The sequence below is a fragment of the Buceros rhinoceros genome, unplaced genomic scaffold, assembly GCF_000710305.1.
Source record: "Buceros rhinoceros silvestris isolate BGI_N320 unplaced genomic scaffold, ASM71030v1 scaffold13749, whole genome shotgun sequence".
NCBI lineage: Eukaryota > Metazoa > Chordata > Aves > Bucerotiformes > Bucerotidae > Buceros > Buceros rhinoceros.
Genome location: NW_010433388.1, coordinates 29,754 through 52,485, shown reverse-complemented (window position 1 = coordinate 52,485; position 22,732 = coordinate 29,754). Strand labels below are relative to the sequence as shown.

General features: G+C 43.0%; 1 protein-coding gene across 1 annotated transcript in view; it reads right to left on the bottom strand.

Moving 5' to 3' along the window:
- Nucleotides 1-22,732, bottom strand: part of UTP20 (UTP20, small subunit (SSU) processome component, homolog (yeast)) — a gene marked incomplete at its 5' end in the record, with an annotated part of 62,325 nt that overhangs the window by 10,343 nt on the left and 29,250 nt on the right. Inside the window, 26 exons of the mRNA XM_010144091.1 lie at nucleotides 291-360; nucleotides 1,139-1,218; nucleotides 1,475-1,585; nucleotides 2,081-2,209; nucleotides 2,951-3,121; nucleotides 3,981-4,097; nucleotides 4,391-4,532; nucleotides 5,453-5,619; nucleotides 6,304-6,471; nucleotides 7,098-7,196; nucleotides 7,977-8,133; nucleotides 8,569-8,708; nucleotides 9,194-9,483; nucleotides 10,324-10,403; nucleotides 10,931-11,070; nucleotides 12,137-12,274; nucleotides 13,187-13,327; nucleotides 13,720-13,875; nucleotides 14,419-14,571; nucleotides 14,663-14,713; nucleotides 15,324-15,467; nucleotides 16,805-16,892; nucleotides 17,326-17,470; nucleotides 18,427-18,653; nucleotides 19,547-19,626; nucleotides 21,145-21,288. Of these exons, the coding sequence (XP_010142393.1) occupies nucleotides 291-360; nucleotides 1,139-1,218; nucleotides 1,475-1,585; nucleotides 2,081-2,209; nucleotides 2,951-3,121; nucleotides 3,981-4,097; nucleotides 4,391-4,532; nucleotides 5,453-5,619; nucleotides 6,304-6,471; nucleotides 7,098-7,196; nucleotides 7,977-8,133; nucleotides 8,569-8,708; nucleotides 9,194-9,483; nucleotides 10,324-10,403; nucleotides 10,931-11,070; nucleotides 12,137-12,274; nucleotides 13,187-13,327; nucleotides 13,720-13,875; nucleotides 14,419-14,571; nucleotides 14,663-14,713; nucleotides 15,324-15,467; nucleotides 16,805-16,892; nucleotides 17,326-17,470; nucleotides 18,427-18,653; nucleotides 19,547-19,626; nucleotides 21,145-21,288 (3,528 nt within the window). The remainder of the gene's footprint in view (nucleotides 1-290; nucleotides 361-1,138; nucleotides 1,219-1,474; nucleotides 1,586-2,080; nucleotides 2,210-2,950; nucleotides 3,122-3,980; nucleotides 4,098-4,390; nucleotides 4,533-5,452; nucleotides 5,620-6,303; nucleotides 6,472-7,097; nucleotides 7,197-7,976; nucleotides 8,134-8,568; nucleotides 8,709-9,193; nucleotides 9,484-10,323; nucleotides 10,404-10,930; nucleotides 11,071-12,136; nucleotides 12,275-13,186; nucleotides 13,328-13,719; nucleotides 13,876-14,418; nucleotides 14,572-14,662; nucleotides 14,714-15,323; nucleotides 15,468-16,804; nucleotides 16,893-17,325; nucleotides 17,471-18,426; nucleotides 18,654-19,546; nucleotides 19,627-21,144; nucleotides 21,289-22,732) is intronic.

Here is a 22,732-nt window from a genome sequence, read left to right as displayed (position 1 = left end):
GTTGTGTTTCTTCCTGGCATAAATCACCATCTAATTTATTCAAACTCCAGCTGACAGAGCTTTATTTTACTTGCAGACTGAGCACATTAGATAAAGAAATACTGCAGTTTCCAGCATGTCATTTCTCTTTTGGAGCAAAGCCAGGTTCTTTGGAGATAAGTGAACATTCTGCTCGTGGTAAGAAATAACAGAAACTACCAAGTGCTTCCAAAATAAACTGCTCTGAAAATGCTGTTACCACAAGTCATAGTAACTGTTTGATGCTTTAAACACCAAGGGGTGCTCGTTACCTGTGGGAACGTGTCAAGGAGGTACGCAATCATCTCCAGTGCAGATTCCCTTCCGGTTTCGTACTCATACCTGTGAGGGAAATGATTAACGGTTAGGACTGGGTTAATACTCTAGAAAGTTGCTAACAATTTACAAGACTGGCCGATGCCAGCATCACACACTGAAAGTGATCTTTCTGCCACAGTTACCAGACCTGGCCTGATACTTAGAAGAGAATCATAGAATGGTTTGGGTTGGAAGGGACCTTTAAAGGTCCTTAGTCCAATTCTGGCTCCATCTCCCAGAGAACAGGCACAGAGAGACAAACAGACAAAAGGGCTGAGCCTACTTGAGTCAGCACAGACGCATTTGTGCTATGGTGCTGGGGAACATGGTAAACTACTGTCACCTTGACCAAAGGAGGGACATGCTCAGAAGGTGGTTTCAGGCACACCACTCCTGCCAAATTGATGCAGTTGACCTCAACTGTGCCTACAGCTGCAGTAGAGGCCACTGCCGTGGAAAGGCAGTCATAGAAATGCATTTTCCCTTAATCTTTCTGGATTTTCCAGTTCATTCGGTTCACAAACAGTGGAGCTGGTTAACCACTAAGCAAACAACAGAATCTCTGCTTACAAAGAGATAAAGAACAACAAAATCAGCTATGAAATAGGGAAGAGAAAACGGGCTTGCTTTATCAAACAGCCTTTCTCAGAAAAAGGAAAATATTTCAGAGGCAGGAAAATCAAAGCTTCAGCCGTACTCTCTGCTCCTTACAAACAGCCCTTTGGTGCACAAGGTGGCCACTAAAGTCATATTTAAGCAACAAGGTTCTGTTCTGACAGACATGTTGAGAATATAAACTCACTCCAGTTGTGCGAGTATGAAATCCAAATTGGGTTTCAGCTTGTCACCAAGGGGGTAGTCCAGAATATATTTTAAGTAAATCTGGAAGGAAAAAACACCAGAGAACAGTTATGAGAAACACTCAGGAAAGCTTGTAAAAAGGTTATAAAGAAAATTTTGTGATGGAACAGTAAGTTTATGAGAAACATCCCTGTGATTTGTGCAGGCTTCTGTTAAGGAAGATTCTGTATTTTTCAAAATTCATCCTGTGACTATGGAAATGCACTGTTTGGTTATGCATGGTTCCTGCTGCACCTGTATCCCAGTCCCTGACATGAAGACTTTCCATTCTACCAACCTGCCTGCACTGGACTCGCACTGGCTCGCTCTGACCCGTGATGGCCAACTGGGCAACTTTCTGCAGCACATCATCAATTTCCGGGACAATCAGCTTCCTGGATAAAATAGCCTAAAAATGTAGAAGCACAGTGGGACTCATGTCAGTTTGCTTGCACAGTGTGAGATGCAGTACCATAACACAGGACTACACTGGTCTCAGGCGGTACACTAACACTGATTTCAAACATAGCTGGAGCAACTTTAAAAATAAGAAAAAAAAAAGAAAGAACAAAGGGTGGCTTACAAATCCATATCTGTTTATTTTGGACAACACAGAATATCTGGTCTAATGATTAGGGATGTTGATTCTTTAGCAAAAACACCCTCAGATCCAAATACATCCTGACATGCATGTGCATAAGACAGCCTCCTAAGCAATCTTAGAGAGCGACCACCGGTCAAACAGGAAAGCTTTGCTGCTTTCCCACCTCCCATAACAGAGAGCCTTAACAGCAGCATTCTGGAGCCTGCTCCTGACACGAGATGGTAAAGCCTTTCACCAGAAGGCAGAATCACTGCCGCTCCAGTGGCTCACAGGACCTGTACGCCTGCTGCACAGAAATACCTTGAGAAGGCCAAAGGCAGTGGCTTGGCGTGATGAATCGTAAATGTCTTCTTCAGCAAAGCCGAGCAACACTTGGAGTTGTTTGCTTGTTATCTGACTCTTCACGTTCTTCACAAGTATTGTTACACACTACAACATCAAATTGCACATTGTCAATACATATGTAGTGCCATAAAATACGTAAGGCCACAGCAAAGCCTCACTCCATTTATGCCACTTAGGTTTGAAAAGACAGACTGCTGCTCTGAAACACGCAGCTTACGCTGTTCGCAGCACATTTTGCTTTTAGAGACAAAAATTGAATGCAAGCAAACACACAGATTCAGACGAGCCCTTGACCTGAGTGGGGATGCTCACAGACATGAGCCACAATGTAGGAACACAGCCAGGAGGAGAGAAAAATTCTCCTGGCGCTGGCATTCAGCATGAGTTACTCTAACTTTCCCTTATGATCATGAAGCTGTAATTAATTCAGTAACACATTTAGACTGTATTCTGTAAGTGCAGTTATTACTACTATTAACTGTCCTGTCCTCTTGTCTCACTTCAGCTGCTAGGGTTTACTCTAATGAATCATGTTAAAAGTGAGCTCTTCAAGTACAAAACTGATGCCTCTTCAAAGCACAGGTGGTAACAAGACACAGTCCTAAGGAAGAGAGAAGGCAAATTTGCTTCTGTAAAAACACTGCTTCAGATCTAAGCTGTGGAGGCGATTTCTTTAATTTTGCACTTGGGAAAGAATCAGCAAGGCTGCATTTCCCTCCAGACTGCCTCTCTAGGAACAGCTGCAGGAGGGATCTGCAGATGGAAGAGTCTCATACCACAAAGTTAATCCTAAAGTAGAAAAGACCAGAGCTTGTTGCGACTTACTTTGAAACAGCTCACAACCAGATGGAAATTCTGGCCTTTGGCTATTCCCGTCTTGGCAAATTCTTTCAGCAAGAGGAAAAGCTGCTTGATCAGTTGCTCCAGATTTGTATTGACAGAAGGCAAAGGGAACTTTAAAATCCATACCAAGGACTGCAGAGCACCAGTTATCACCTGTAAGAAAGAGTCAAAGGACAGCACATGGGTGCAATGATACTGACAGAACACTTTCCTCTGACACAGACGTGGTCAGGCTATCTGCAATTGTGGTAAAAGACAATTAGTTCACAAAATCAACCTCTTTCAAACTATTCACATGTAATACAAAGGGTTTTTCAGTTTTAAGACCACCATCTGTCTCTCCCTCATTCTCTACCTTTGATTATACTAGGTGAAGACACTAACACACTGCTGATTCAGCAGATGGCAGGAACTCCTGGTGCAGATGTGCCTTCGAGGCATAGAAGCTGCTCTGCCGAAAACCGAGGTCACCTGAAAGCCCTGCTCCAGGCATCTGATAGCATATGCAACAAGCCTTCCATTCCCAGGAAACTCAAGGTTTAACAGATTCCCTCCTAAGCTCACTCAAACCCAAAGCTGCCCCAGAAGAAGGCTGGCTATGGCACTGGGAATATAGACATTAGAACTGGATGAAAAGAAACCACAGTTGTGACACTGCAGCTCCCAGCAGCCATGGGACCTCATGAACCTCCTCACAGCCTATGAAGTCTGTGGAGTCCGTATATGAACATGCTCCAGGAGAACTTGCTCGTAACTTGAAACTGCAGCACTAGGAGCAGAACATTCAGTCCTCCAGCTAGAGACAGACCATTCGGTCTTCCACCAGCCACAATCCTTCCTCCCCTTCGGGATAACGTGTCCTCAAATAACTTAATCTGCACATCTCTGAAATCAGGTTTGAAAACCGGATGACCTTTTCTTCTCTTGCAGATCAGCTGCAAGGTGACACTTGTGAGCAGGACCCTTCCTAGTAGAACAGACAGAACAGACAGACTCTGGCTGAGAACTGTACCTTGACATCCATAGATTTCAGGCAGTCTATAAGCAGCTGAACAAAAGGGTCTAACATTTCCAAAACCTGCTCCTCAGAAGAATTTACTCTGGATCTCTTCAGGCTCATGTGCAGCAGCTGGCGTAGAAAACACAGAATATTCATCTGAAAGTCAGGCTGGGACTCACGTAAGTCAAGTAAGGTCCAACATGGTTAAAGGTTATGGTAGAATTCATATCGTATCCCTCTCAAATATCTGTATCAGGCTGAGTACTTTTTAAGGCTCTCCAAAAGGCACCATTGGAGTTACCACATGCAAAATAAAGTTAAGGCTAGTGGCTGTGTTAACACGATATATGCAGAATACCTTCCTTTGATTACTCTCAAGAAAAATGTTGATTGCAAGGCTTTGTATCTGAGGAGTTCCTTACCCGAAGTCCTGAATCAACCAAGATATATGTGTTAGTCCTGCTGCTGACACGTGCTTTCTGCCCTCCTCTCATGGGAGTGGGTTGGAGCAGCAGGCAGCTCTCTGGTTGCAGCCGAGGATCTGGAGGAGGAGCAACTTTTTTTCTGAAAAGCAGTGTATGGGAAAGGAGAATATTCAGATTTCAACCCTCTCCACAACAAGCTTGCTAGACTGCGCTCAGCTGCTACCCACACAGCAAGCAAAAGCAGGTCACAGCCATAACACAATGAAATAAATGTAACTTGAGAGCAGCATGACATGAGTCTCAGAATAGAGAACAACACCGCTATTATGGAGGTAACAAACGCACACTGATTTGCATAACGTCTCCACGTTTTTCTACTCGGTGGACAGACCAACGTCGGTAGTTCCTTCAAGCAAACATACCTCTTGCCACTGCCCACTGCACTTCATTTACTGATACTTACTTCAATTTCTGATGGCTTATAAAAACTGCCCCAAGAAGTACGTGACAGCTGTCAGATCCTATACCAGGCTGACCTGTGTGCAACAGGAAATGCAAGAAACCCAAACCCACCTCTGAGCAGTGACACCACCAGACAAGAGAGGGAATCTGACCATTCGCCCTGACTTCTGCACTAGCACCGAAGTGGTAAAGTGACAGCCCACAGTTTCTCTTGTTCCTGACCCCATGAAAATGTCTGGGACTCCAAACATCTCTTATACTCCAAACATTTCTTGTAGCTCGCTTAACACTGCTCCTTGCCATTCATCCAAACACTCCAATGCATATACCACCTTACAAGATGGTGAAAAAGCCTTGCTGAAAGGCCCTGAGCACTTGCGAGAGTAGACTCCTAGGAGTTGAGCAAGTCCTCGCTCCCGTTTCCAAGCTTTCTCCTTGCCGTTTGACTGTCCAAGTAATTTACTTACACCGAAAACAAAAGGCAAATGAAAGCAAGGAAATTCCCATAGATTTGATTGGCTGATTTTGAAAGCTGCATTTCTGCAAGCAAACCTCTCAACTGATAACAGACCATCTGGACAACATCCTGGAACTCACTTGGCCTTCTCGGTGAGCAGAGGCAAGTTTTCACTGATGAGACCATGACTAAGGAGAAGGAGGGACTCTGCGTTCATGTCTGAATTGAAGATGAGCCCTGCCATGATGTGACGCAGTGCCTCGTGCACCTTTCGGACTATCTTCAAGCTTGTGGTGCTCTCCAGAATCTGCAAAGACACAACCATGAGAATCAGGAGGGCAACATGAGGGCCATGAGTTGCTATCAGAAATCACAGAGCAATTCCTCCCTCGTCATATGCTGCCATAAGTTCCCAGCTCTCTACACAAACAACATCCCATTTCCCTCAGCTCTGCCCCAACATCCTTTCCTTTCTCTCCAGCCTCTTTTCAGCCTTCAGCCAGCTCACCTATTGCCACCAAGACACTCCAGAGCTCATGAGCAAACCAGGGCTTTATTTCTGTGTGAGCTTGCACACTACTCACACTCAAAAAACTGCATGTTTGAAAATGCAATTACTGTACATGGATACACCCTGAATACATTTTGGTGACACTTTGTTCATGCACAAGAAATAAAACCACGGAGCAGCCTTATAGGACTTAGAGCTCCAGAGGAAACAAGAGCTGGCAGGGGGAAAGGGCATGGAGAACTCAAAGTGGGATTCTAGTTTTCTTTCTAGCAGGGGTTGAAAGCTTCCCAAAACACCATTTCCTGCCCTGGTTATCAAAGTAAAGCCTCGTTTTGTAAGTTTGGGTGCATACTGCTTTCTAAAAGCAGAATTATATATAGGCAATTTCACAGTAGCCAACCAGAGGCTCCAGAGTTTCTTTTAGACCATACAGAATTGAGAACACTAAGAGTTAAGAATGACTCTGCTGACTTCTCTTACCTCTTTCAGTGGTAGGATAAGTTTTGTCACCTGGCCCTTTCCTATGAACTTTCCAAGAATTTCATAGGAATCGTAACTCTTGTTCTTGCGTGCTTCCATGACCTTGGAGACAATTCCCTTCACTTCCTTCTCTTCAGCTAAATTCCCAAACAACTCTTGGTTGAAAATCTTTGAAAATCAGGTACGAGAAGTGAATGAGAGGAGCAGAAAAGCAAGGCCAGATTTCTCCAATAGCAACAGAACAACACTTCTTTTCCCCACTCAGAGAAAAAACAATTCCCCAGGTTTCCCCAGAAATTATGTCCACCTTTCCTTTGTCAACATAAAACTCTTCAGTTTGAGCACACCAGATGAGGATGCTGTTCTCCCACCCCTCTGTGGTGTTGTGACACCCCACACAGGAGTGGGACCAAGATACCCAAACATACTCCATTTGGGTGGCCAGCTGAGCTCCTGGGCTCCACAGACTGCACTGACTGTGGACTTGTTCAGTTCACCAAGACTGTTGACTTGCTCAGCCATTTAGAGTACAGGGAAATACAGTTAGGCATTTTAACCTAGAACCCATTCCCTCTCAGGGTGCAGGGCTCAGGGTACTATCTCAGAGACACTCTGCTACTCTGCAAGGGGTCGGGTAACATCTCAGTATAAAACAGTCGCCTGCCTTTGCAGTATAGACACAATCAGCCCCGTCTGCCATCAAGTCTGAGAAAATCTACACAAAACCGCCTCTTCCCACAACCTGTCCCAGGCACTTCATGATGCCCCCTCCTTCGATCTTGAATAGTGTTTACCTCAATGAGGATATCTAAGCAAGGGTCCAAATCACCAGCACTGAGCCTGGTAGCAAGGCCCTTCAGCAACAGGTTCACAGTAAAAGTCAGCACATGGAGCTAGAAAAAGAGAACAGATCATGTATCCAAAGCCCTGCATAGACCTCTTTAATAATACCGGACAGGGAAACTCCCATAGCAGAGACATCACAACTCACACACTGCATTTGAGCTCTCATGGTGGGGGGGGTGGGGAAGTCACTGGGAGGATAAGAATCCATGACTGGCAGCAGAAAGAGGACCCCTGTCCCTCCACACATGGGCAGGAGGGCTGGAATATCCTCTTACAGTGCTCTTACTGATAATTTTAGGCTGTACTAATTGGCACTTTCACTTTTATAACTGCTAGAAGCTCACACTATTCCACTGTGGTAATTCACATAGGAAATTACTCTTAATCCAACCACCACGGAAAGACGAATTAAAAGTCAGAGTCTTGGCTCTGGATCTAGGAAGCAAGACAAACTAGTATCACCACATGCTGTCTGTGCAGTCTCTGTGGCAACTCACTTCAGATGATGTTTAACCCTAATGACCTTTCTGGAAAGATTTCCACTAATCTTCCTGGAACCAGAAACTCATCCTTCACCTCCATACCTCAGTTCTTTACTGGGAAAATGGAGATCCTCTCCTCCTGCGCTCAGAGTCTAAGTTCTTGGGGTACAGACCTCATTTGACACTTGGCAAAAAGACTGATGTAGGCACCAGCAATAGTATTTAGTTATATTATACCAAGCTTTTCTACCAGCACAGAACAAATTTCAGTAGCAGCTTCCCTTTGGTTCTCCTCCTAACTCATTAAAAAACCTAGAGAGAGCAGAAGGAGAATTTCAGCATTACCTGGTACCCATGGACAAGAGCAGACTGCATCTCTTTCAAGATGTACAGAAGGTACTGCGGTCCCAACACTTCCATGATTTTAGTGAGGGTGTTACGGGCGACGTCCCGGATTTCCTGAAATCTGTTCCTCAGAAACGTGCAGACTTGCAGCAGGATGCTGGAAACAGAGATAGACAGCTTAGAGAACAGAGAACAGCAGGGGACAGCTCCCCAAGCGGAGCAAACTAACTGCACAGCTAGCTAAGGAAACAGCTTTTCAGGGCTGTTTCACAACCAAAGCTACATTCAAAGCCAGCCTCACAGAAAGGCTTTGTAGTCATAAACAGACCTGTTGTTCTTCAAGACATTTTATCAACTGTCCTTTCTTTCTGTACATAGTTATTTCCCCAGCTCTGTCACCTTTACCTCTGCACCTTGCTCCACAGCTCTGCTCTCATTTAAGGATTTACCAAGTTTCTGTCAAATTTAAAGCTTTACAGAAGTCAAATACTGATAGAAAAGAATGTCACTAGGAAAACGAGTTTCCAAAAATAGTATTTAAGGACTGTCTCAGCACAATGAACAGCATTTAAGGAGCTCTGATGGGATTTACCTTGGTAGGTTGGCTTCCATCACTTCTTGGGGAAGACACTGCATCATCCTGACCATTGCAAAAGCTAATGGAACACGAACTACCTCGTCATCATTCACAACGCTGGATTTCACAAGCTTATGTTCTTCATCTCTTTTAACCTTTTTAAGAGAGCAAGACAAAATGTACTTCTCTTACACATAAACAAATCCTGCTTTTCCCAACAAACCCTAGTAGAGGCCAACAAGGCAAGTCGCCATCCTCTACTGACTACAGGAAAAAAGCCAAACAGCTAAAGGACAGCTGAGATGAATCCCTGCATTTTTCAATACAGAAACTAAGCTGGATGCTAGTAAGTGGCTGAGAACTTTTCAACAGGCTGCACGAAGTGAATCATTTAAGTTGTGTGGTTCAAGCCAGTTCTCAACAGAGAAGTAGACACCACACCTACGCTGGCCAGAGGGTCTGTCAGTAACCTCCAAGACACAAAGGGGATGAAGCCTCTTTTGTGCTTTCACAAGGTCTCTCTCCAGTTCAGCCTTTTTTTCTTTCATATGCTACATTTCCTCTGGCTCTGAAGTAGCACCCCAACCTTTATAGTAACAGCAAAGGCCTGCAAAACACCTTTCCAATGGCAACTCCTCACCTTTGCAACAATACACCTGTGCAATTTCGGCAAAATGTTGACTGTAACTGTATCTTGAATGTGTTTGATCAGACACTCCAGCTCCTCTTTATTTCGGGGTAAGAAAGAAACAGTTTTTGTCACTTGCTCAGCATCTTCAGATGTCTCAGCTGCTTGGTGAGGTTCTGCCAGTTCCTCAGGGAGATTCTTCCCTTTCTTTTCCTCAACCACCTCTTCTTCCCGTTCACTCTGCTCCAGCTCCATGGCTTCTTCAGCCTCCACCACTGGCTCAAGGTCCATGGCAGCAGCTTCTGTCATGTAATTGTCAAAAGCACAGGTAAATATAGAAAGCTGCAAAAATCGAGCCCTTAAAAGAGACTCTTGTGATGGCTTTGTTCTGGACAAAGCTCCTACCTATCATTAGTGACAGTAAACAATCAGTAACCATGAGGGCTGTTTTACTGGTTAGAAAAGCTCTGGCATGCCAGTTTCTAATAACCACCCCTCAGGGCTAGGCTTAAAGCAAAGACTAGGTCACTCACTCCCTGACTGAACTCCATTGACAACTTAGCAAAGGTCAATGTGCTTGAACTTTAGAGAACCGCCATTCACTTCCATTTGAGAACTTCACAAAGCGAGAGGTACTGACAAGCACAAATGTGAGATATCCTCCTCATTCCTCAGAATATCCCAAAGGCCACAACACAGGTAACCACAGCAGTGAAGAAGCCAAAGATATCACTTCTTCCCATGAAATGGCGGGGAAAGCTATGTGAGGACATAAAGCACTCTTCTCAGGGTGCAGATAACCAGGAGAGCGGCCAGCATCAAGGAAGAAAATCTCAGATCTGTCAGCAGCCACAGGGGTGGGTGCAGACTTTAGAGAACCACTCAGATTTCCATAAATCCAGCCTGGGCTGTTTTGGCTTATGGAGGCCTGGGATGGAGAGGTAATGTGGAGATGGTTCCCTCAACCTCTCCTCACTTTGTCACCACACAGGAGGACAGACTGCATTGATCCTGAGTCGGCAAGTTAAAATAGTTTCCAATTTTAAAAAGTTGGGACCTCAAGAGTAAACCACAAAATTCTGATTAGCTGCACTTCGAGCAGTTAGAGGTAGAGTTTCTACAGTTACGAGCAGGAAGCTCACCTTGGTTGTCAACGATCATAAGCTGCTTTTCAAGTGTGTTATGGTCAAAGTGAAAGGCTTCCAGCACTGTCTCTAGCAAGCTGCAAAAGTGAAGAAGAAGAAAGTAATGAAGAGATCAGCTCTCCACACAAGCAGGAGAGGCTGTATAGACCAACACAACAGAAAATCTTAAAAGTGCTTTTTGGAAAACTTCAGACTCATTGAAACTGCAGCAGAAGGAGGTTTATCCTGAAATAACAACCCAATAAATAAAAACTCGTTGCTTTTCAGCTAGATGCATTCTGTGGCATAGCTCACTGTGAAACCACACAGACAGTGGTACTGGAGCAGTGGAGGTGTCTCAGCAGCAAGAACAGCCTGACAGAAGTGGAAGTTGCTAATGCTGGCAGGCACTCAGGGAGACACTGTGAGAAAGTAATGACCTGTTAATCCTTCATAGTTGCAGGCTCCTAGGCCATGCCCACTTTCACTTGCATAAGACCACCTTGAAGTCTGCAGTCTCTCATCCCAAGAAAGAGGCTAAAATCCATGTGATGCTCCTTAAGACAGTGCATTTTGCCTTAGCAGTCTTTGGATAAACCCAGGGTAGCAGTTCCATAGTACCTACCTGACTCCCAGCTTCGGGCTGATCTGTCCTGTTTGCAGGACATGGATGAAATGCTTTAAGTGGTACAAGTACGCTGACCATGAGAGGTGTTGGCAGACAGCTCCCACAACTTCAACCGAGGCTGTTACCATATTTTCATGCTGCCCAAAAGGTACAAATTCGGTTGCTGTTAGCATTCATGGCGAACATGTGTTTAAAGCATAATTTACTCAAAGCAACAAGAGCCAGAAGGAGTAACATCTGTCTAGTGGGGGTGCCTCATACTCAGCTCTGTTATACTTCCTTGCAACAATCACATTAAAAAAAAAACAAAACAAAACAAAACAAAAAAAAAACACAGCTCACCAAGCAGCATTCCAGAGCACTTCCTCAAAATATTTTCTGACACATTTAACTTTCCTCACTTAACTAAATCCATGGGCTCATTTGCGTGAAGAACTAAAAACCAGTCAAGATATTGAACCCACAGACACATGGTACATTGCTGGGCTATGCTGATCAACTAGAAATACACATCATTAATCCATTTCTGATGTGAAATAAAATGTGTTTGTTTCTTCACCAAGGTTTCAATCAACACAATTTACCTCCCATTGGTCAAAGAGGGACTGCAGTCACTCTAGTGATGGGCACAGTCTCCACAGCTGTAAGTGCTGGGTTCTGTGCCTAAGCTCCAATTGTTTCAGCTTCAGAAGAATATTTCTGACAGCAAGAGAATTAGACACTTGCTTGGTCTGATACAAGCAGCTCTGCAGGAAACTACAGAAGTGTGAAACCTTGCTCTTCCAAGTCACAAGTAGAAAGTTGATTCACATTAACATTACAAGAAATTTCACTGTATATTTTCAATAAAATGTACAGAAAGCGACTAACAAAATGCCACCCTTCAAACTTCAATTGCAAGTCTGCTAAAGATTTCAGAGGTTTTCAGCTGATTCCCGTAGTTCCTCCAAAACTCCAGAGAAAACACTGTTTATTCGCACCTCAGTTACTAGGCATAGCCTGTGTTCTCCACTCACCACACACATTCTGCTGCCAAACAGTAAATCATCTCACAAATGAACAGGAAGAGAGCAGTTTGGAGGCAGAGGGGGGGAAAAAAACCCCTGATTACAAAAAATGCAAACAACTATAAGCCCCAATAAGCCACACCAAAACAAAAAAGGTGAAAATATTTAAATGAATGCATTCTACTTAAAAGCCTACCTTAAGCATCTTTTCATCAAAAATGGCAGTAGTAGCATAAGGCATGATGTAATTCTGCAGGGATTTAGAAGACAGCACAAGGTTTTTCTCAGTGAGCTGCTTAGCCAGTTTCCTCAGAGCTCGTGCCCTCCTGTGGATCTGTGCCAAACGTGAGAGACAGTGAATGAAGTGGTGTCTGAGTCACAGCTAGCACAAGGGAGCACATACATTCAGCAGTTCTGAAAATGCCTCAGTTTTAAGTAATGACAAGAACATACTATGGTCATTTTCAAGGACAGGCCATTCCCCTTTCATTCAGTCTCTGGGCTTTCACTAGCCTTTTGCCTCAGTAAATACTCCAACTCAATAGGACATTTCGCTGTGAATTCATAATCATAAGATTGTGCCATCTTCAGGTATCAGACAAGGGAGGCAACTTGAGAAGGCCTGATTAAATGACAAGAAAAAAATTCAGATTCTACACATAACTACGGATGTAGCAAAGGCTCTCTCTGATTGCACCCCTGAAAGCAGGAGAATACTCCAAGAAAAAACAGGACATCAGGCTTAGTCTTGTTGTTGTAATATTTATATTACAAAGGTCTGTGAATTAAAGGCGGCTGCACAGCCTCCAGAGAGTAGCAGAGAACAAGCTAGAAAAAAACAAACAAAAAAAAAAGACATGTTTCCTGCCTATGTCAGAGTGACCCTTAGGACACTGTTGCTGACTGTGGGCTGGGTCCCACGCAGGCTGAAATGTGGAGTTGCCTGCTCAGGGTCATGAACAATCACTTAAAATGAAAGCAATTCTTTTGGCTAAATTAGGAAGAGGTAAAAACCAGTGCTGCTAAACCACAAACACAAGACTCTTCTAGAGAGACATGTGACTTTGCTTCACAATCACCCAAGTGAGGATACCCTGATAAAAAAGGGAAGTGGGTATCTCATGACACAGGTTCAATTTCTCTGAAAAGACAGCGCATAGATGTTTCGGAAAGCATTAACCTGCAGGAAAATGCTTTTGCTTTGGCAGGGGGAGACACGCACTAGGGCATGCCTGTCGCCTTTTACCTGCATGTGTTTCATGTTCTCAAAGAAGTCCATGTCAGGATCATGGCGGTTGGTCAACTGGACCAAATCCCGGAATTCAGGATTTGCTGGGAACGTCTGAATGAGGCAGGACAGCAATGACGTGTAGTCCTGCTGGATGCTCTGCAAACAGCAAGTGGTGAACATTTGAGTACCCCTCAGAGAGGTTGCTACACACTCCTCAGAACAGCAGCACTGTCATTTACAAGTGTTTCAGGCCAACAAGTCCTATTTGATAACAGCAAATACATCTATATCTTGGACTTCACATAAATTAAAGTCTGCTCTCCAAAGGATAAGCTACAACTACGAAAAACTGAACAATAGTAAAGAAAGTCAAGACAGCTGAGTTCTGTAACTTTTTAGGTTTTTATAAGATTTCAAATAGAGGGTAAGTGTACAGAGGGTACATGCACTCCTTATCCCAGCAAGGGACTCAGATAACTCAAAATGTCTCATATACCCTGGTGTTCTGAAGACAGCTGGAGATGTGCAATCAGATAGTACTACCTTACCTCAGTCTTACTCTTCAGCCCCCTTCTCACAGACTCCAGGAGAGTGTGCTGGATCAGTTCCTTGTAGTCATCTTCCGTGTGGTCAATTTCTGCCAGTCGGCGGATAAAACTGGTCAAGCAAAGGCTTGCGTTGTCACTAAGAGCCATGTCCCCTAGCTGAGTGGATGAAGAAATGGTACCACGTGAGTGGATACGACACCTTTTGCTCCCCAAAAAACTGAACAGTACCACTGAACACAACATAACAACAAGGCCTGTAGAGATCCAGGAACTTTTCAGATTCTTCCTGTATGAGTTGCAGTCCTGAATTACTTCCCACCTATCCAATCAGGGCAAATCCTTTTAGATTTATCAGCAGGCCCACACAACCAGAACAGGCTGCAGCAGAAACAAAACTAGCTTTTAAAGAGTGTAATATGTCTTTTACACAAAATAAATTGACCAAGCGGTTCTAGGCGCACTGATAGAAAAGATGCGCTGCACTTGGATGAGCCGTCTTGCTACTCTGTATTTGCTCTTCTGGGCACACAGACAAAAAGGCAAGTGGACAAAACTCAAAAAACAGGTGTTTGAAAGAAGACTCAAATATGCTCTCCGAATGTTTCACGGTGTCAAGAAACAGCCAATGGAAATAATTTGGAAGTTAGATTCATCATGGACACTTGGTGCACAAAGTAAGAGAAGGAACATTCAGCAAACCTGGATTGTGTAGAAGCAGTTGTGCATAACAGGGATGAGGAAGTCTATATCCACGGCTTGCATTTCCTTGATATGGGCTGTGATTGACTGGAATGCTGACAGACGTATATCGAAGTCGATATCATCGAGATGCCGTTTATCAAAGGCATTCAGCTAAGAGAGAGCAGCAAGTCTTCTTGAAAAAGTCCAGAAACATGACAATACAACATTGGGGAAAAAAAGTAGGCAAAGAAACTGTGCATACCTGAACAACATCAGTAATATACTTCAATTTACTGTCCAAATCAGATAAAGTCTAAAAAGAAACATAAAATAGTTTAACTGTTAGAGTTGTTAAAAATTTGGAAAACTCAAGACTTTACCACTTTAGACAAAAAATAGAGCAAGCAACAGCCTCAATCTTTTTCCTGTTAGAAGCTTAATAAAAGCCATTCTTCCGTAAGTTGGAAGATGTGTGGTTTAAGTTCCTAAATTTTTAAATATCTACACTGACTGTTTTCTAGGTTTTACTGCTGAAAAAGAGTTATGAAAGTCACTTCGAAGAAGGACAAAGCAGTCTGACTGCTAAAAATGAGTGACAGAAGAAGAACAACAAAAATCTTTAGGATGCAGAAATCCATTCTTATTTCATAAAGATAAGAAGATTCGTTAAGGATGAGGTTTCTCTTACACAAAAGAACCCTGGTGATGCTAACATCAATCAGGCTGTAAGCCAAAAGTCTTACAAATCTTCACACAGCTCATTAATTTCTATCATACACAGTTCAGTTAATTTCACTTAACGGATGATGTAAATTAAAAAGATTTCTAAACCCATGTACCACGAAGACAAATACTATTTATTTTCTTCTTGATCTCTTAAAAGAAATCTAAAAAGCACACAAAGACACATAAAAATGCAATACCTGAAACACCAAGCACAACTTATGTCGAGACAGTTTGTTCTGGATAACAGAAAAAAGCTTTGCCAGTGGTTTGAGAAAGCTTGTAGGGTTTGAACAATGCCTCAGCAAGTTCTGCACTGTCTCCAGAATGTCAATCTCTGTACCCTAAAAGAGACAGATAACCGTCAGTAAATAGTGAAACCTCACAAGATTATTTCAATTCCTTAGAAAATACTTTGAGACACAGAGTGAACTTAATCACTTCGCTGTATTTCAATTATGCTGAACCAGAACAAAGAATTAGGAGGACATACTCAGCGATTCCAATCATCAAATCTCTTAGAAGCACTTGCAACTTTTCAATTAGACACATGCACAGTGGGAGAGTGACATCATGATGAAGACTACTTTTTTCTGTCTTTCCTCGAATGACTCAAAGGTCAGGAGAACTAACAGAGCTTTGAAAAGTAGCCTTGCTTTAACCTGTGAAACAACCATTAACAGCACTGTATACTTGCATGATCTCTGTGAAATCATATAAGGTCCCCTAATGATTCACGGCTTTAAAACCCAAGAATCCTCTGTGAACAATTAAATGACCACTTGCAGAGCAGAAGCTACAGGTTGCTGCTCAGCAGTTCTTTCTACAAACCTAAAATCTCTCACTGAGTAACCGCTTGTCTTTTAAGAAACATATGACCCAAGCCTTGATGCAAGGACTCGGGCAATCAGTCTGAACAATCAGACTCATTCATTGTATTTCTGAAAACAAGGTTTGGCAGTGAGGGAAACCCAGACAAAAGAGCCTACCAATATCCTCAGTGCTTGATTTATTTAACAGCTTTTACAAAAGCCAAAGCCATGTAGAGCTGTGCTTCCTTTACCTGCAGCCCACATGCATTGTATGCCTGACGAATTTAGGATTTTAGAGAAGTTTTAGTTCTGAGATACACTTCTGTACCCACAGATGAATCCCTTAGAGTGAAAGGAGAACAGAATGGAAGCAGGAGATACAGGAGCATGTTAAAGCACCATATAACATTTGCCTTTCATCCTGCAACAGACCAGTGTAGTACTGCCCGTTACAGAGCATGCACAACATACTCAAACATATGTATTCACATTGCTGTCCAGGTTGCTGTGGCTTTAGATTTGGGGTGCATAAAATGCACAGTGAAGAAGAGAATTTATTTCAAACACTGCAAGGAATTTGGTGGATTGACTACAGTGGAGTTAAAGACTGCACAAAAACTTCTGCAGACCTTCCCTGTGAAAGGGGGAACAGAGTCAGCCTGGGCACTGGCATCCCTGCAAAGTATCCAGTGACTTGCACATCAATGCATAATGACAGAGCATTCCGAGCAGACTACAAACACATGAAGACTTGATTTCAGCCTAATCATGCCAAATGGCATGTAATCAATAAGATTTCTAACTGCATCTTAAACGAAAATACTTTATTAAAAACTTATGTTTCATAGGGAGGGGAAGTAATTACCTACCTGCTCCATGTTACTCTGATAGAGGAAAGGCAGAAGAAGGCTCACAAGCACTGAATTCTGACTCTTTTCTTGTATAAATTTGCTGATCCTGCACAACGAGACATAGTAATTTGCTATTTTATATCAATCCAATCACCAGTATAGTGTAAAGAACTCATTCGGCACTACTGCCATATCACAGGGCTTTGTCAGCCCATCCAGGCTAATAGAGTGTACCCACCAAAATCACGGTATCAGCCCAAGTATTCAGTTTCACATGACTGGGGGCATTTCTGTACCTTTTCTTACCCCCAAGAGGCATTGGTTTTGACTACTAGCAACAGTAACAGCTAGAATCAATTTCTGAGAAGCTCTCACCTCAGTTATCAGCAACAAGTCAATGACAGATCCAGGTATTTTCAACTGCTCTAAATTTAAATAGTTTGAGACATAATGTTTTTTAATTTGGAATCTATTAGTACCTTTTTCTTCCTCCCTTCTTCCAACTTTTTAACTGTTTTGAGCTCTAAAGAATCACTTACTTGGAAAGTATACTCAGCTCTTTGCTGACTTGAGCTCTATACTTCTTCTTTTTCACTTTCTCCATATTTAACATTGTTTTGCTGAAGTACTGAAGTATGGCAGGAACATGAGGTAGAACCAAGCGGCAACCTAGGCTGAGGGTCTCTGTAAAGGATACAACAGTTAGCAATACCCGACTCTGTGCTGCAAGCAACAGAAGGGAGATCCAACCCTACACAAACAAAGGGGGAAACACAAACGAGTTTTTATCATTGGAAGAAAAAAGAAAAAAAATCAGCGGGAGCTGTGAATGCGCAGGTCAGGTGGCTGCTGGGAACATGCACTGGGACTTGCTGAGACCAAGTCTTAATGTGTCTGAGCTGGGACCAAAGAAAAGAACACACAGAAAATAAAAGCTCTCCTCGCAGATTTCAGGAAGAGCCCTGGGAAGAGTGAGCTTGTCCAAGGTACCAAGAACATTCCTCAAAGGTAGTAACTGTCTCCTGAAATGGTTGGAGCATTTATAGATGTAGTTTTCTTCATTCTACCACTGACCAGAAATAAATGCTCTCCGTTCCACTACCTTTGAGAGTTACAGATGAGGTGACAGATGGCTTCACAGCATCAAACACAGCACATCATCATTGCTGTCTACTACCACTCAAAGATAAAAGGAATCGATGGTAGGTCTTTCTTGTCAGGGAGCACAGACTAAACATCAAAGTGATACACAACCACAGGCATATGGGGAGTAGGCCTTTATATAAAACTTGATGTTAGGCTCAGAGTCAAGTCAGCAATGCAGTTCTTGAAGTTATTGTATTTGTCAAAGCTTTACAGACTTTTAAAAGAGGTCAACATCACAAACATTTTCTTTTTCATACGGAATTTCTCCATGCTCAGGACCCTGACACTCATATGTGGATCTCACCAGTCATTAGACAAGTGGGACTTTTCAATTCCTGCGTATGCCAAGACAAATTTGTACATCAATATTTCCATCTTCACCAGGAGGTCTCCTTCCCCAGTATTCTCAGCCAGTGCAAAGACAACCTTATCATAATGTAATACCTCCAACCAAAGCACCCAACAGGCCTCTCACAACTCATACACAGCCATACCTTCTGTCATGTCTCCAGTGACCTTGATGACACAGTCAGTCACGCTCAAACTGGAAACCTGCTCCGTGGGTTCGAAGTCTGGGCTGTTGAGAAGACTATCAGCTATGTCCATCACAAGACTGGATGTGGCCTCAGACAGATTCTTGGCTGACAGCACAGCAAACACATTTGACAGTATATCACACTCTGGGTGACCTGGCTGCTGCTTGGCCAGCAAGGGGAAATACCTGAGAGAAAGATTGGAAAAAACGTTGGCTGAAAATTTTAAGTTCTGAATTTTATAATTGTTTGGTGCAAAAAGTCACACAAAAAGATAATAATTGTCATCTTCAAACAAGGAAAAAATGCGGAAAAAAAAATAATAGAATGAGTGTGTCCTGAAAAATAGAACAAATGGAGATTGAGAGGTCATCAAGTTCCTTTTCCTGCTTCCAGATAGCATTATCTAAACCTAATCCTTTCTGCACAGATGTTTGTCCAAGTCTCCTGTTAGTCTACTCCTAACATAATGATTCAATGCCATCATTTACAGAAGTTTCTATGTAAGTTCTTCATACCTACAAATGACATGTCTTAAAACAGACACCGGATACTTTAGCGAAGGAAAAGCAGTAAGTCTGTGGAAGAGACAAAAATTTTTCAAGAGAGCTGAGCTGCAATTTCTCATAATGTCTGCATCAAAAAAAGCTCTCTCACAACTTTCAGTATCAGAATTTCAGTCATAGATTCTGTGCTGAAGCTGCTCACATTCTTTCATAAAATAGAAAGAAATAGGGAATTAAAAAAAATTAATGAAATGATATATTGTAAAATTGACTAAGAAGTCAAGACACAGACTTATTCCAAGAAGTCAGTCCGCTTCCTCACCCATCAGCTTGGTTTGGGCTACATACGTGCTTAGTTGCTAACATATGGAAACACAGCCCACTAAAGAGAGAGTAATTGCATTAATTGGAAAGCTTCCCATCGCATCTGGACTGCTATCAAAACAATAACAGTCTAATGGAAAAAGAAAATAAAAGTTTTGACACAGTTATTCATAACCTGTTACTGTGCTCTTTTTACTATGAATTTTGTGTACTCAGAAGTACTTATGCTTCTTTGTGAAGTGAACACCTACCTGGGATTCTTACTCCAGGTGTGAATGAGTTTGAGCAGAAAAGTTGGAGAATATTGACTCTCTGAACCCAATCTGCAGACCTAAAGGAGATAAAAATCAGATACCAATGCAACATGAGTTGGTAAAGTCACTTAAAAATCTCACCTCTAACAAAGACCTCACTAGGATCTACAGTTTACCATTTTTTAGAAAGTAGTATCGTAATTTTTCCATCTTCCTCAATATTTGTGAAATCACTCTTAGATTATCTTACTCCCATCTAGACACAATTCCAGCTACCATTTTTGCCCTCCCCCTGAAACTGACTCCCCATGGAGCCTCACATTTGCTGCAGAGACCTAGCAACCTCTCCCAGACGTACCTATGAGATCTCAAGCGCAATATCCAAGACTCACTCCTCCCAATGCTTCCTATGCGCTGGCCTCAGCACCTGCCATTCCAGCATCTGCTCTACCTCTCCATGGCCTTACTGCTATAAAAGCACCCTCTCTGCTCAGGCAGAGCCTTGAGTACTGCACCTCACCCCAGGAATAAGATCTCCTAACATGGTTCTGTGTCCAAACCCAATCTCTCCCCCACCCCACCCCCGCCAAAAAAGTTGCCTAAGCCCCACACAGCAGCTGCTGGTCCTTCACATGACTGGGCACAGGCAAAACAGACCCAGTGCACAGGTCTGGCTCCCTCCTCTCTGCCACTGCACAACCCAACAGGCTGCACACGAGTCACATAGCTAGGTTTCCACCCTGACTTCAGCTCAACTGTCAGCAGGGCACTGTTAGTGAACACACAGGCTGGGGAGGCAATAGCCAGGATGGTGCATATTGGGTTTGGACTAGCTCAGCCTGGGAGTAACACAACAGAAAGCAGGTCTGACTGTCATAGCCAGTGTCTTAGAAAGCTTCTTCTCCTGCCTCCAAAGCTGGTAGTTTATGTTCTACATGAAACAGAGCTTTTCTTAACAATGAGTATACAATGAAGAATAAACCACTAATCCGATCCTGCAGGAATACTGCTGTGTAGGCTAATGATATCGAGCCGCTGCAGCAATCTCCTGGAATATGAAGAGCAGCAAACTTCAGTTCCAAGTAGAATAGGCTTAAAATAACTTTCCCTCTCCATGAGTTTGTACACACACCAGTTCCATAGCCTCAAAAAAGGAAAGCACACAAGTGTAACAATTCTTCTGCAAAAAGCGACTCTTGATGGAGTTCACTGGTAGAGACTCCCTCTAGAGGGAGCTACTGGATCATCCTACCATCAAAGCTCCAAAAACAGCCCTCTATCACTAACCCAGTATTATTTTGCTTCCATGAACCATCCAAGTAAAAAGTCTGCTTCTATAGCTAAAGAACCAAGAAATAGCATCTATTTTATTCACATAAATTAATTTGTACTTTCTCTTGTGACTTGATTATTCCAGAGCTAATCAGACATAAGTCAAGAAACAGGCCTTGCACAGACACATCAGACTGCCCGAATCTGGGACCACATCTAATCGTGTGACAGACATCGCTGACATAATGGACTCTAGTGCAGCTGGAGTCCTCTGCATGGTACGTATTACACACAAGCCGTTTGGAAGAACAAGAAATGCTTACCTGAGGCCATACCACTGCGTGGAAAACTGCATCAATCTCTTCCACACTAAAGCTGTAGGTCTCATGATCAGAAAAGAACTCTGCCACAAGCTTGAGTCCAAGACGTCTTAAATTCTTCAGTGGATTAATCAGCCTAGGTTGGACCTGTAAAAAAAACCAAAACCACCAGTAAGACCTTTGCAGAAGAACTAACTACATGCTCTGAAATCAAATACAGCCATTCACTGACCACAGATACAATCTTTGCTGGAACTATCACATTGTTCTGTTTTCTCCTGTAACTTGTTCACAGTCACAATCTACCTCTCACAGTTGACCTAAGTTTTTCTAATAGGTGCCTGTTCCTGCACTGAGTCAGTTACACAGGACTCCTTCAGCTCAAAATTCCATGCTGCCAAGTTTGCAGTGTCTGTCCTTTTTGGACAAAACACAGAAAGCCACGCCAGTTACATTTCCAGCCCTGACACTCAAATAATTTTGTTTTACACAGGAAAAGGCTCAAATCAGCTCTTAAAAGTGAAGTTGTACTTTGCACACCAAGATCGACTGGGAACAAAAGAAGTCAATGGACAAGGAGAAGCAGAAGGAACAGAGAAGGCAAGAATGTGAATCACCTCCTCCAGTGGTGCGGGGGGAAAGTATACCACGTGGTTACAGGAGGATGTTTCCTGTACCCATTTTAGTGGTTACATTCCACAGCCTTTCTTAGGGAAAAGGTTTCAGTAAGGAAATCTGCCACACAGATAATCATGGTTATTCATGCACTACTGCATTTTGACTCTTCTCCCTGAGGTCACTCAAGTAACCTTACCCAACCTAAATTATTTCCATACTGAGCAATGCAGCTCACAGCATGAACACAAGAGGTAGCTCCACAGTGCAGAGGCACTGAACTCCAGTCTCAGAAACAATAGAGCCACATCAGAGCACACAAAAGCTGCCGTCTGAGACTGCAACCATGTCTTGGGTTCCTCAGGGTCTCCAGCACATATCATGGTTCACCACACAGAATAACCGCTTGTATCTCTTGCATTCAAAAGCACCTTTGGTGTCAAAGCCTCACTGAAAGACATCACGATTTTTTTTTTATTTATGTACCTATGGACTTTTAAAGAGGTTACCCTCTACCACGCAATACACTTCAACATTCCCTTTGCACCATAAATCACAGGGAAAAAGACAGAGGAGATGGTGGAAAAGGAACCAAACGTACTATTGCCCAGGACCTCCCAAGCTGTGTTGAACGTGTACTAATGGTGTGCAATCAGCTTCCAGGCAGCAAATGAGCTGCTTGAAGAGCCATGAAAGCACAAACCAGGCTGCTATTGTTAGTGGTGACCCCCAAGCAAAATAATTTTGCGTCTCCCACTGGTCATTTGCCATAAAAGCAGTCCTTTGAGATCAAGTCTTTGAGAAGAAGAAACTCAATACTGAAAACAATCAGTAGGAAATGGTGAATGAGTAACTTGGCTTAAAACGGTCAAAGTTGGTGTTTAACTCCCCAGGCACTATCAGCCTGCAATGAATTGCTCTCAAACTCCAAGAATGTCTTCTAATCATTAGCCCAGTTAACCGTATTTCTCACACT